General features: G+C 45.6%; 1 protein-coding gene across 1 annotated transcript in view; it reads right to left on the bottom strand.

The window, feature by feature from the left end:
- Positions 1-727: 727 nt before the first annotated feature.
- The window catches only part of CENPP (centromere protein P), a 406,761-nt gene continuing 392,528 nt past the window's right edge, over positions 728-14,960 (bottom strand). The window contains exon 9 of the mRNA XM_069736923.1: positions 728-1,058. Within this exon, the coding sequence (XP_069593024.1) occupies positions 925-1,058 (134 nt within the window). The 3' untranslated portion in view covers positions 728-924. The remainder of the gene's footprint in view (positions 1,059-14,960) is intronic.

The raw sequence follows: 14,960 nt of genomic DNA, 5'->3' as shown, positions 1-14,960 counted from the left end.
CCGCCATTATCCCTCATTGCAGATGGCTGTTTGGCATGCTGTGATGTGTCAGATAAACGAGATGGGCGCAGGCAGAAAAGTCCGGACTGCGGCTTCTCCCCACTCATTCATTGTCTGCCTACTTTTGTAGATCCATCAAAGAGGAGCCAGGTGGGCATTGTTAGGTTCACTTCTCACCATGCTGAAACGCTGCCTTGCTTTTTTTTTACCCTGTGAAACGCTACATGGTTTAAGTCTAAAACACACTTCTATAATTAAAGGAGTTGTCCACTACTCGGTCAGCCCCTTCTGAATTCCTAGGTGACCCCCTTGTAAAATAATAACACCGCCGGTGCCGTTCTAGCAGTGTCTACACTAACTTGGTTGTATCAGAGCCGGTGTCGACACCACTGGAAGGCATCGGAGGTGAATATAAGCGTTATTTTACAAGAATGCAAACCTAGAGATCGACAATGGACAACCCCTTTAAGGACCCTTTTAGGCAGCATGAAACTGCTGACAAATTCCTTTAAGCATAGTCTGTGCATTGGCTTTACCGGGGAGGACACCGGAGGAAGTCCACTTTTCCATTGTAGGGCCGCTCCCGGGTCCGGAGCCCCTCTATGTACCCCACTGCCCGTATTTACTTGGCCCACAAGCAACAACAAATCTAATGTGATTACCGTTACCAGAATTGTGTTTGGGGAGCGTCCATGTTCTGCTGACTCTGGTCATCGATAACCATGTAGAGAGTTGATCTGGATTTTTATTTTTATGTATTTTCTCATTTTCGTATTTAACAATTGTATTTATTTTCCATGTGTTGATCGATGATGTACCATGTGCCATATTTACTGTACATAGAGCATGACTTGTGGATATTGTTTATACGGCGGATGCAACTACAAGGTTTATAGTCAATAAAACATTGGAAGACCTTTCCTTCTAGTCGCTGCCTCTCGTCACGCAGAATGAATGAATGATGTTCTCGATGGTTGCCTGAAGGCCGCTGGCTTGGAGGAGGGTTTTGAAGTTCACAGCTGCATTTTCCACTACTCCAGATTTATCCACAGCTTTTGCTATTAAAAAACAAAAAACAATCGGTTATTAGTAAGGCGTGGGCCTAGTCTGGACTCTACAGTTATGGTGAACACGTTCCAATGGGCCCGATTCACCAAAGCTTTCACGCAACTTGGAGCTGCAACCAAACTCTGGGTTTTCTCACCAGTTCCTCCCAGCTCTGCCAAAATGGATGGTAGGGGTGTGGGGAAAGCCACAGCTTGTTTAATTTCTCACGATCAGCTGTTCCCTTCACCAGAACTCTCACTCCTGTCCCTGACTGAAGATTTCTGCCGTGCTTCGCGCCCTTCATCAGACGCTCTTCATTTATGGTGTGGGCGTCTTCGTGTATCTGGCGTGTCTGACTCCAGCAGACTCTTTCTCCAAGACCGGTGTGAACAATGTCTGTCTTGAATCAGCCCAATATCTTCAGAAATCAGTGTGTCTCTGTTTTGTTTCACAGATGAAGCTCGTTCCCATTATAGTATAGGGTGCTATTCTCATGTCTCGGTGATAGTGATGAGCGAGTATACTCGTTGCTCGGGTGGTCTCCGGATATTTGTGACTGCTCGGAGATTTAGCTTCTGTCGACGCAGCTGCATGATTTACTGCTGCTAGCCAGGCTGAGTACATGTGGGGATTCCCTAGCAACCAGGCAACCCCCACATGTATTCAAGCTGTCTAGCAGTCGCAAATTATGCAGCTGCATTTACAAAAACTAAATTTCTGAGCACTAACAAATACTCGGAGACCACCCGAGCAACGAGTATACTCGCTCATCACTACTTGGTGGCTTTGGGGTATGTGCACATGTTTAGATTTTTGCAGCAGAAAAGTCTGCAAATATTCGTGTCGGTAGGAAAACCGCTGAGTGTGTTTTTACCTGTGTTCCTCCTCCTTCCACCCATCCCATTCATTTGATTGGGTGAAGAATGCTGCAAAAACCCTGACAGAATTCACGTGTTGCAGATGTGAAAAACTGCTTTGAAGATTCATATCTGGAAGGAAATATAAGCAGCGCGTGCATGAGATTTCAGGACTCATGCACTTTCCTGGTGTAATACACTACCTTTTTTTCCCCTAAGACTTTCCCTGGATTGTGATTTATTTTTTTTTATGTAACATTTGAAGTTCGGTTCACATTTTATTTTTCTCAGTCTGTCCGCAGTATGGTTTTCCCCACAGAGCCCTTTTTTCTTCAGTGTAAAGTCTATGGTATGATTCTTTGGATATTGTACATCATTTCTTTGGAATACCAGGGCAGGTGGGTTTTCTCTGCAATCCAAAAATCAAGATCTCAGGATCAGATGGTTTGTCAGCGCGCTTGAGTCCATCCGACTCCTTCTTCAGGACTAACCACTAACAATCCTGCCAGGCTGACGAGATCGCCTTTCTGGCTGACACACAACATTTATCTCCTGTGCTTGTTCTGTCAGGTTTCATGAACATAGGAATGAGCGTTCATGATACCTGACAGGACGCTGCCCTCACCCGACTCTCGAGCAGATGTCTTTACGCAGCCCGCCCTACAACCTCACCGCTGGGAGCTGACATGCTTAAAATCCTAATAGTGCACTAACAAAAGATTACCTTTTCCCAATTTTTTTTTGGGCTAAATACAGGTATTTAGTAAAATGTACTTATTTTTTATTACATTCCTCTAAGTACCCCTTTAAATGAAAAATAAATAAAAAAAAAAAAAGTTTGGTATTGCCATAAACATAAAGGGGTGTTCCCAATTTGTAGTAGGTGTAATAATAATATTAGCAAATACTTCCAATTAGAAATGTAGTATAGTTCTTATTCCCTATGCCTCTTTCCTCATGTGCACGCATTGCAGGACCTTAGGTGTCCATGGTTACAACCACTGCTATAGTGATAGTTGCTAGTGATCGTAACTATGGACACCTGAGGTCCTGTAATTTCTGCACATGAGGAAAGAAACATTGCGACTCAAATACCTTTCTAACTGGAGATATTTGCTAATATTATTTCACCTGCTACATATTAAACGCGTTTGGAAGTACAAAATTACTTCTTCCTCAGGATGTGACCAGTTGTGGTCATATAAGGAAGTAGTCATTTTTGTACACATGCGGTCATACCCTGAGGAAGAAGTAATTTTGTACTTCCCAACGCATCGAATAAATCACTACCTTTCTCTTACCCCATGACGGCACTAACGAGAGAGAGGGATCCGCCCTCAGGGACAGGAAACCCACAGGTTAAAAAGGCGGGACCTCTCCTCCACCTCAGTTCGGTTTCCTGTCCCCGACGGGGATCCCACAGCTCACCATCCAGGAGTCCAGGGACTATCGGGCCGAGTTCAGGCAGCGGGGGGCCCTGCCACGGTCTCAGGTGGATTCCTCCCTGAAGGCGCGTTCCGGGGTCGGCGGGCCTCGTGCATATGCGCGGAGGGGAGGCAGTGAAGAGGAGAAGACAGCATGCCTCTTCCCCTTTCAAGGAGTCGATCGGTAATAGGTAGCGGCGGCTACCTGGAGGTTTCCTCCGCCGGTCCATGAGGCGCACAGGGGGTGGTGACGCCGGTCACCGATAAGCGGCAAATCGCAGAGCAGCAGCGGCTGCGGAAGCTCCGTCCCTCCTGTGAGCCGGTAACTAATGGGCGCGCGCGCGAGGTTCAGCGTCTTACTGCGCAGGCGTGGGGGTCACTTCCGGGGCGGCGCAGGGTACCTCTGGGTAAACCGGAAGTTACCTGGCGCCGCTCTGTCAGTATATATCCGGAAGGAAAGGGGCATACCGCTGCTCAGTGATTACCGCCATGAGTGGAATAGAGCAGTCGGTGGAAGAAATTTCACAGGCCCCTGTGACAAAGAATCCGAAGGAGCGCCATTCGTCACGGAAACCTACGCAGCGCAGCAGCTCAGGATCCCAGCGCAGCAGCTCAGGATCCCAGCGCAGCAGAGGCTCTGGTGGATCCAGGAGGGAGACGGTGGTTCAAGTGGAGGAGGCATCCTCAAAGCCACAACCGGTATCTTCCTCACATTAGGAGGGTAAGTGACCTCCGTGAAAGTGTATATTCTAATAGGGGTTTATTGTTTCCTAGGGAAAGAAATGCCAAGGGAAAAGTAAACAAAGTGTGCCCACTTTGTTCAGCAGATTTGCCAGATTCGTGGGTTAAAAAACTCTGTGCGTCATGTATTAGGAACACCATTAATGAGGAGACGCCGAGTTTCACATCTGAATTAAAAGACTTAATTAAAACCCAAGTGGCAGACGCACTAAAAAGCGTAAAAAAACGTAAAAGAAAACGTAAAGAAAAAACTCCAGATTACAGCTCCAGCGAGGGAGATAGCACGAGTGAGGATTCAGATAGCTCTACAGCTTCAGCATCCTCCTCCGCATCTTCAGAAAGCGGTCGCAACTGTTTCCCAATAGATGAAACGGATGCGCTGGTAAAAATGGTTAGGGCGACAATGGGTCTGGCGGACACTCGTTCCAAAAAATCCGTACAAGATCTAATGTTTAGTGGCCTGGAACAAAAGAAGTACAGAGTATTCCCATTAAACGAAAAAATACAAGCCCTAATAAAAAAGGAGTGGAAAAGACCAGACAAAAAAGTACTGTTGACACCCAAAAGGAAATACCCATTTGACGACCCAGCCTGCGCATCATGGGGAAAGGCGCCAAAATTAGACGTCGCCATTGCGAAAACCTCCAAAAAATTCGCTCTGCCTTTTGAGGACATGGGAACCCTCAAGGATCCTATGGATAAAAAAGCCGATGTCTTTCTAAAGGGGTCCTGGGAGGCCGCCAGCGGGGGGCTAAAACCCGGTATAGCTGCTACTTGTACAGCAAGAGCTCCGATGGTCTGGCTAGATCATTTAGAAACTCAATTAAAAAATAAAACCCCGAGAGAGTCTATACTGGACTCAGTGTCAGCAATGAGAGGTGCCGCTGCGTATCTAGCAGATGTCTCAATAGACTCAGTTAGGCTGACGGCAAGATCAGCTTCTTTCTCAAATGCGGCTAGGAGAGCATTATGGCTGAAGTGCTGGCCGGGGGATCTGCAAACTAAAGCCAAGTTGTGTTCCATACCGTGTGAAGGTGAATATTTGTTCGGTCCCACCCTAGACGATGTCCTCGAAAAAGCGGTGGATAAAAAGAAAGCCTTTCCAGGATTCCCAAATCAGTCTTACAGGCGGCCCTTTCGAGGGAGAAGGTTCACACAAAGACGCCCCCCAAAAAACCAAAAGGAGGGGTGGGAAGACAGAAAATTCAAAAAAGGAGGGTTTATGTTTAACAAACCGGATAATAAAAAACAGCCACAATGAGGGTGCGCCCCAGGTAGGAGGGAGACTGACTCACTTTCTTCAAACCTGGGAAAAAATTTCTGGAAGTGCCTGGACTTTAAACATTATAAAGACGGGCCTAAAACCAGCTTTTCACACAATGCCACACAGTCAGTTTGTGGTTACACCACAAAGAAAGTCGGAGATCGAGCAACTGAGTATCCAGAGGGAAGTTCTCAGTCTTCTGGAAAAGAAAGTCTTACAGGAAGTTCCACGACAGGAAGAGACGAGGGGATTTTATTCTCCACTTTTTCTTCGAACGAAGCCGGACGGAACTTTCAGGGTGATAATAAATTTGAAACAACTAAACAAATACCTGGTGATAGAGAAATTCAAAATGGAAACAATAAAATCATGTGTCAGATCCCTTATCCCGTCTTGTTTCATGACTGTAATAGACTTAAAAGACGCGTATTATCATGTGCCAATACATCCGGAGTTCCGAAAGTACCTCAGACTGGCAGTGATGATACAAGGGAGATTAAAACATTACCAATACAGAGCTCTTCCGTTTGGTCTAGCCATTGCCCCAAGGGTATTTACAAAATTAATGGCGGAAGTAATGGCCCATATAAGGGAACAAAACATATTGATTGTGCCTTATCTGGACGACCTACTAGTGATGGGCAGTTCCTCTCTTCATTGCAGCCAGCAACTAGACAGAGTGATGGTAGCCCTATCGAATCTAGGATGGTTTCTGAACCTGGAAAAGTCCAGGCTTATCCCGTCTCAAGTGCAGCTGTACTTAGGGATAGTAATAGACTCAACAAAGCAAGAGTGTCGTCTACCAGAAGAGAAAGTATCCAATATGATACATCTAGTGAATCAGTTGAGTGTTTCTCCTCTGATCACTCTAAGGAAAGCCATGTCCATACTGGGGTCAATGACATCTTGTATCCCAGCGGTCCAGTGGGCTCAGAGCCACTTGAGAGATCTCCAGTGGGAAATACTGGAAGCAGTATCCCACGCAGGAGGAAATTTAGAGACGCAATTAAAAATATCCTCTCGAACAAAAACTTCCTTAAGCTGGTGGACAAATCCATCCAATCTCAGGAGGGGGGTTCCATGGGTGTGGCCGGTCTCGATAATCCTGACCACAGACGCAAGTCCTTGGGGGTGGGGGGCCCACCTAAACAGGCAAATTGCCCAAGGTCCTTGGTCAGGGGAAGAAAAAGACCTTACTTCGAACATGAAAGAGCTTTTAGCAGTTCAGTATGCCATCAATCATTTTTTAACATCCCTCCGTTCCCACCACGTGAGAGTACTGACGGACAACAGGGTGGTAGTAGCATATTTAAATTATCAGGGAGGGAAGAGGTCTCAATCCCTAATGAAAGTGACAAATTTCATCATGTCGCAAGCAGAAGCCAACTTGTCCGACCCTGACAGCCCTTCACATAAAAGGGTCAGAAAATCAAACTGCAGATTTTCTAAGAAGAACCCAATTAAAACAGGGGGAATGGGAGTTAAATACAAAAATATTCAAACGCATAGTGGATCTTTGGGGGGCCCCGGATATAGATCTATTTGCAAACCATCAAAATCGGAAAACGGAGGCATTCTGCTCGATAGATCCTCGGGGGAGTCCAGTGGCTATAGACGCGTTGTTAATTCCATGGAAATTCCATCTAGCTTATGTGTTTCCTCCGATAGCTCTAATTCCCTTAGTCTTGAAGAAAATCAGGGAAGACAGAGCCAAAGTGATAGCTCCGTTCTGGCCGAAAAGAGTATGGTTCCCATGGCTACGCCTAATGTCCATAGCGGATCCATGGGTACTCCCAGATATCCCAGACCTTCTGCATCAAGGGCCAGTGAATCACCCACAAATAAAAAGTTTGCACATGACGGCCTGGCTTTTGAAAGGGAACTGTTAACAAAAAAGGGATTTTCTTCAAATCTAATTTCTACCCTGCTGGCCAGTAGAAAACCTATAACTACCAGAGCCTACGGCAAAGTCTGGAAAAAGTTCGTCTCCACGTCAGGGGTTATCCTATCAAATCAGATGCCAATTCAGGAAATTTTAGAATTTCTTCAAAAAGGATTAGAGAAAGGCCTAGCAACAAACACTCTGAAAGTTCAAATTGCAGCATTGGGTGCCCTTTACAACCAGGATCTGGCGGGGAATCACTGGGTAAAAAGATTTATTAGAGCATCTACTAGGTCCAGATCAGTTATACATCTCACCGCTCCTCCCTGGGATCTGAACTTAGTCCTTTCAGCACTAACTAAGGCACCGTTCGAACCTTTATCTCAGGCTTCACTGAAAATAATATCTTGGAAAACCTGTTTATTGGTGGCCCTAACCTCAACTCGCAGGATTAGTGATCTGCAGGCCTTATCAGCTTACCCACCTCTAACCCAAATATTAGATGACAGAGTAATCCTTAAAACTGACCCTTCTTACCTTCCCAAAGTGGCGTCAAAATTCCACAGATCTCAAGAGATAGCGTTACCATCTTTTTGCCCCAATCCAAAAAACAAAAAAGAGGAGGCTCTACACACACTAGACGTAAAGAGATGTCTAACACACTATCTGTCAGCCACAAGGGAGTGTAGGAAAGGGAGGGCTCTGTTTGTCTGCTTTCAGGGACCAAATAAGGGTCACAAGGCATCGAAAGCCACGTTGGCAAGGTGGGTAAGAGATGCCATCAAGATGTCATATACCTCTTCCGGAGAACAAGCTCCGAACACAATTAAGGCCCATTCAACCAGGTCGGTGGCAACCTCTTGGGCTGAACGTGGTGGAGCATCAATAGATCAAATATGTAGAGCAGCCACTTGGTCTTCCCCCCTCTACATTCTTCAAGCACTATCAGCTTAATCTATCTTCTCCCTCAGACTTAACTTTTGGTAGGAGAGTTCTTGAGGCAGTAGTCCCACCCTAAAACTTTCATTCTTTGAAATTCTCTCGTTAGTGCCGTCATGGGGTAAGAGAATATCGTAGTTACTTACCGATAACGGTATTTCTCTGATCCCATGACGGCACCTGTATATTCCCTCCCTTCACGTGTGGGTGTCCACACTACTAATAATTTAAGTCACGAGGTGTGCAAATAAAAATAAAATAAAAATAAATATATATATATATATATATATATATATGAGCTTATATAAGTTATATAGTTATGATTTGTTGTGTAAAAATAACCAATTAAGTTACAGCAGAAATTCCCTGCAAGGCTCTGTAAACCAACTGAGGTGGAGGAGAGGTCCCGCCTTTTTAACCTGTGGGTTTCCTGTCCCTGAGGGCGGATCCCTCTCTCTCGTTAGTGCCGTCATGGGATCAGAGAAATACCGTTATCGGTAAGTAACTACGATATGCAACTCATCACATCGGGATATACGTCTCCGTTCATTCAGCAGCGCGGAAAATTATCCACAACAATCCCTTTCCTTGAGGCCTAAGGCCGGGATCACACATGCGAGAAATACGTCCGAGTCTCGCATGGTAATACCCGGCATTGCCGCTGTCTCTCTGGAGCGGAGCGTGAGGTTCCATGTATTGCTATGCAGCCGCACGCTCCGCTCCAGAGAGACAGCGGCAATGCCGGGGATTACCATGCGAGACTCGGACGTATTTCTCGCATGTGTGATCCCGGCCTAAGGGTCACTTGCTGACCTGTGGATCTGCTGCAGATGACTGCTCACATTCCATGCTTTCTCAACGGATACAACAGGTTAGTTTATTAATCTGAGTAAAACCTTATTGAATCTACCGGATAAGACCCCATTGCCCCTTGATTACCTACTACATATTGGGATAGGCTCTTGGAGATGAGAAAAGCCCTTTAATGGAGAATCGTGATTCTGAGTAAATTTACCCACACAATGTACGCTGTGAAAAAAACTAGATGGAATTGCATTTTTGGGGGGTCAAAAGTTCTACACTTGGATTTTTTACAATTTCTTAAGTAAATGTTAAAAATGAAACTAATGGCATCACTCAAAACCACTACAAAATACCAACCCCTCATACAACTATATCAAAAGAAAAAAAAAGTTATAGCTGTTGGAAAAATGGAAGGAGAAAAAGTGCAAAAACACTGCGGAGAGAAGAATAAAGAGTTCTGTAAGTGATGATATGGCCACACACAGCCCTGATCTCAACATCGTGGCGACTGTCTGGGCAGCGGCGGACATACAGCTAATGCAGCTGCACAGGGGACCGGAGGTGGAGTGGGCCCTTGGCTAATACTGAGGTCAATCTGAGGTCTTTCTCGGAGCCCGAGGCTCAGGGGGTCCATGGCCAGATTGCCCTCATCATATGCAGCAGGCAGGAGAAAATGGCAGTGGAGCTGCAGGATTCCATCTTCTTGCCCGATGCTTTTGGTCTGAGACCGGCACACGCGGCTTGATGACATCAGCATGCAGCGTACAACTGTGTCAAAACTCAAGATAAAGTTGACGACGATGCTGTGGGGAATGGCAGAGAGGTGAGTGGTGGTGTGTTTTGTTTTTTATCCAATACACTGGGGAGAACAATGATAGGGCTGGTGGAGAGGATACTGATGTGTGGGGGAAACAATTATGGATGTGGTGGTGAGGACACTGAGGTATGGTGGAGGAGAACAATGACGGGGTGGTGGAGAGGATACTGAGGTGTGGTGGGGGAGAACAATGATGGAGGAGGTGGTGAGGACACTGAGGTATGGTGGGGAAGAACAATGACGGGGTGGTGGAGAGGACACTGAGGTATGGTGGGGGAGAACAATGATGGAGGAGGTGGTGAGGACACTGAGGTATGGTGGGGAAGAACAATGACGGGGTGGTGGAGAGGACACAGGTATGGTGGGGAAGAACAATGACAGGGTGGTGGAGAGGACACTGAGGTGTGGGGGAAAACAATGATGGAGGTGGTGGTGAGGACAGGTATGGTCGGGGAGAACAATGACTGGGTGGTGGGGAGGACACAGGTGTGGGGAAAATGATGGAGGTGGTGAGGACACTGAGGTGTAGTTGGGGAGAACAGTAATGAGGCTGGTGGAGAAGACACTAAGGTGTGGTGGGAGAGGGCACTGAGGGGTGGTGGGGGAAAACAAAGATGGGGTGGGGAATTAGGGGGACTTATATTGGACTTATAAACAGGGGAGGAGGACGTTAGATATGGATGTAAAATGAATTAGGTGGTGGAGGAAAGTGATCAGCCCTGATAGCGTCCACCACCATCTTACAATTCATTATGACACTATCAAGGACTTAAAATTTATTGAGGAATGAGAGTGGAGCTGATAAGGCGCATTGGACCCTTTATAATGAATTGAAAGGTGGGAGAAGACACTATCAGGGACTTGTAATGAATTGGGAGGTGGCGGAGGATGCTCAGTACCTGATGGCGTCTTCTCCCACCCCCAAATTCATTATGATTCTATCAAGGACTAAGGCTATGTGCACACATTGCGGATTAGGCTTAGGAATTTCTGGTGCGGATTCTGCCTCTCCTGGCAGAAAACACACCTGCGGATTTTTCGCGTTTTTTGTGCGTTTTTGCTGCGGTTTTCTTGCAGATTTGCTGCGTTTTTTACCCCTGCGGTTTTCTATAATGGAACGGGTACAAAAACGCTGCAGATTCACAAAAAAGAAGTGACATGCTACTTCTTTTAAACCGCATCGGATTTTCCTCAAAGTGTGCACAGCATATTTTTTTCCTCATTGATTTACATTGTACTGTAAATCAATTGCGGATCTGCAGCGTTTCTGCACCTCAAAAAACACTGCGGATCCGCAGAGAATCCGCAACGTGTGCACATACCCTTATGAATGGGGGGGCACAGGACAGGACTAAGGGTATGTGCACACGTTCAGGATTTGCAGGAGAATATTCTGCAGCATATCCTAATGTGTTGGCAGGAAGAAGGTTGCGTAAAATATTTATTTTTTGCCATGCTTTTGTTACGTATTTTCCTCTACTCATCAGTAGGGGTGAAATACTCTGCAAGAATTGACATTATGCAGATTTTAATCTGCTTCAAATCTGCAAAGAAAAAATAAGCAGCGTGTACATGTGACTTCAGGGATCTCACTCACTTTGCTTGAACTGTAAAACCTTGCATATTTTCCATGTGCACATAGCCTTACAGTTAATTGGGGAGAGTCACAGAATGAATACCGTATATGCTCGAGTATAAGCCGACCCCCCTAATCTTGCCACAAAAAAACTGGGAAAACTTAATGACTCGAGTATAATCCTAGGGTGGGAGATGCAGCAGCTACTAGTAAATGTCAAAAGTAAAAATAGATACCAATAAAAGTAAAATTAATTGAGACATCAGTAGGTTAAGTGTTTTTGAATATCCATATTGAATCAGGAGCCCCATATAATGCTCCATACAGTTCATGATGGCCCCATAAGATGCTCCATATTAAAATATGCCCCATATAATCCTGCATAAAGGTTAATAATGGCCCCATAAGATCCTCCATACACATATTTGCCCAATATAATGCTGCGCAAATGCTGATTATGGCCCCATAAGATGCTCCATAAAGATATTTGCCCCATATAGTGCTGCACAAACATTGATTATGGCCCCATACAGACACTTGCCCCATATAGTGCTGCACAAATGTTATGGCCCCATATAGTGCTGCACAAACGTTATGGCCCCTTATAGTGCTGCACAAACATTATGGCCCCATACAGTGCTGCACAAAAGTTATGGCCCCTTATAGTGCTGCACAAACATTATGGCCCCATATAGTGCTGCACAAACATTATGGCCCCATATAATGCTGCACAAAAGTTATGGCCCCTTATAGTGCTGCACAAACGTTATGGCCCCATATAGTGCTGCACAAACATTATGGCCCCATATAATGCTGCACAAACATTATGGCCCCATATAGTGCTGCACAAACGTTATGGCCCCATATAATGCTGCACAAACGTTATGGCCCCTTATAGTGCTGCACAAACATTATGGCCCCATATAGTGCTGCACAAACGTTATGGCCCCTTATAGTGCTGCACAAACGTTATGGCCCCATATAGTGCTGCACAAACGTTATGGCCCCATATAATGCTGCACAAACGTTATGGCCCCTTATAGTGCTGCACAAACGTTATGGCCCCATACAGTGCTGCACAAAAGTTATGGCCCCTTATAGTGCTGCACAAACGTTATGGCCCCATATAGTGCTGCACAAAAGTTATGGCCCCATATAATGCTGCACAAACGTTATGGCCCCTTATAGTACTGCACAAACGTTATGGCCCCATAGATGCTCCATACAGACACTTGCCCCATTTGCTGTGATAAAAAAAAAAAATCACATACTCCGTCGCTCAGGCCCCCGGCACTGTCAATATTCACGTGCTGATCGTTCCGGCGCAGCTCCATCTTCCACACTGACGTTCAGCAGAGGGTGCGCACTAACTACGTCACCGCGCCCTCTGGCCCCTTATAGTGCTGCACAAACGTTATGGCCCCATATAATGCTGCACAAATGTTATGGCCCCTTATAGTGCTGCACAAACGTTATGGCCCCTTATAGTGCTGCACAAACGTTATGGCCCCATATAATGCTGCACAAACGTTATGGCCCCTTATAGTGCTGCACAAACGTTATGGCCCCTTATAGTGCTGCACAAACGTTATGGCCCCATATAGTGCTGCACAAACATTATGGCCCCATATAGTGCTGCACAAACGTTATGGCCCCATATAGTGCTGCACAAACATTATGGCCCCCATATAGTGCTGCACAAACATTATGGCCCCATATAGTGCTGCACAAACATTATGGCCCCTTATAGTGCTGCACAAACGTTATGGCCCCATAGATGCTCCATACAGACACTTGCCCCATTTGCTGTGATAAAAAAAAAAATCACATACTCACCTCTCTGTCGCTCAGGCCCCCGGCACTTTCAATATTCACGTGCTGATCGTTCCGGCGCAGCTCCATCTTCCACACTGACGTTCAGCAGAGGGTGCACACTAACTACGTCACCGCGCCCTCTGACCTGAGCGCCACTGCTGAAGATGGAGCGGCGCCAGAACGAAGAGCAGGTGAGTATCGCGCAGCGCAGTGCTCCCCTCCCCATTATACTTACCTGCTCCTGGCACTGTGCAGTCCCTGCTTCCCCGACGCCACAGCTTCTTCCTGTACTGAGCGGTCACCTTTACCGCTCAGTACAGTAATGAATATGCGGCTCCACCTCTATGGGAGGTGGAGCCGCATATTCATTACTGTAATGAGCGGTACCATGTGACCGCTCAGTACAGGAAGACGCTGCCGGGGAAGCCAGGGACCGCGCCAGGAGTAGGTGAGTATAATCAGACAGCCCCCGTTCCCCCTCACCTGCCGACCCCCGGGTATGACTCGAGTATAAGCCGAGAGGGGGACTTTCAGCCCAAAAAAGTGGGCTGAAAATATCGGCTTATACTCGAGTTTATGGTAGTTTATATTATTGGGAGTCAGAGATTATAGTTAATGGGGACACAGTGCTGCTTATCACTTTTATATTTTGATTGATGTCTTTCTAATAGTATATTAATGATGCGGTATATATCTGTAGTCAGGGGCGCAGTGCGAGGGAGACACATGTATGTATACAATGTATGTGACCTCAGTTTTTTCAGGGCTGCGAAGATCATTGTGACAAGATGAGATGTGGCTGGGATATGTCGACATGAAGGTCTGACCAGATGGAGAAAAAACAGGAGAAAACAATTCTAATCAGATGAGACATCAGTGGTAAGTGCCTGGATGTAAATATTATTTATATCTGTTCTGTATGACTTAGAGTGATATTATCTGTAAAATCCCTTATTCTACATTTTCACATTTGTGTGAAATGTCCGTATGCTGCCAGATTTTTTTTAAAAGACGGCACACTGACTCAGAGTTTTATGGGTCCATTCACACATCTGTGAAAATCACGGCTCTGAGAATGAGATCAGTGAGGACCAGAGAATGTTTTGTTCTGATCCAATTTGAGGATCAGAATAGGACATGGTCAATGCATTTGTAAAAGCAGACAGCACACAGACACTGCACACATACAGGGATTTAGCCATATTATGTACAGCACAGTCTCTTAGTACATAGTGTACTCACTTATTATATATAGCACAGTACCTTAGTATATAGCGTATTCACTTATTGTGTATAGCGCCAAAGACCCAATATGTAAAAGACGGTGCTGTACATAAAAGAGGGCATTGTATGTGTGTGTATGTATGTACAGTACAGACCAAAAGTTTGGACACACCTTCTCATTCAAAGATTTTTCTGTATTTTCATGACTATGAAAATTGTACATTCACACTGAATGCATCAAAACTATGAATTAACACATGTGGAATTATATACTTAACAAAAAATTGTTGAACAATTTAAAATATGTCTTATATTCTAGGTTCTTCAAAGTAGCCACCTTTTGCAATGATGACTGCTTTGCACACTCTTGATGAGCTTCAAGAGGTAGTCACCGGGAATGATCTTCCAACAATCTTGAAGGAGTTCCCAGAGATACTTAGCACTTGTTGGCCCTTTTGCCTTCACTCTGCGGTCCAGCTCACCCCAAACCATCTTGATTGGGTTCAGGTCTGGTGACTGTGGAGGCCAGGTCATCTGGTGTAGCACCCCATCACTCTCCTTCTTGGTCAA

The sequence above is a fragment of the Ranitomeya imitator genome, chromosome 8, assembly GCF_032444005.1.
Source record: "Ranitomeya imitator isolate aRanImi1 chromosome 8, aRanImi1.pri, whole genome shotgun sequence".
NCBI classification, from domain to species: Eukaryota; Metazoa; Chordata; class Amphibia; order Anura; family Dendrobatidae; genus Ranitomeya; species Ranitomeya imitator.
Note: the sequence above shows the minus strand (reverse complement) of the source record. Positions and strands in the feature narration are given on the sequence as shown.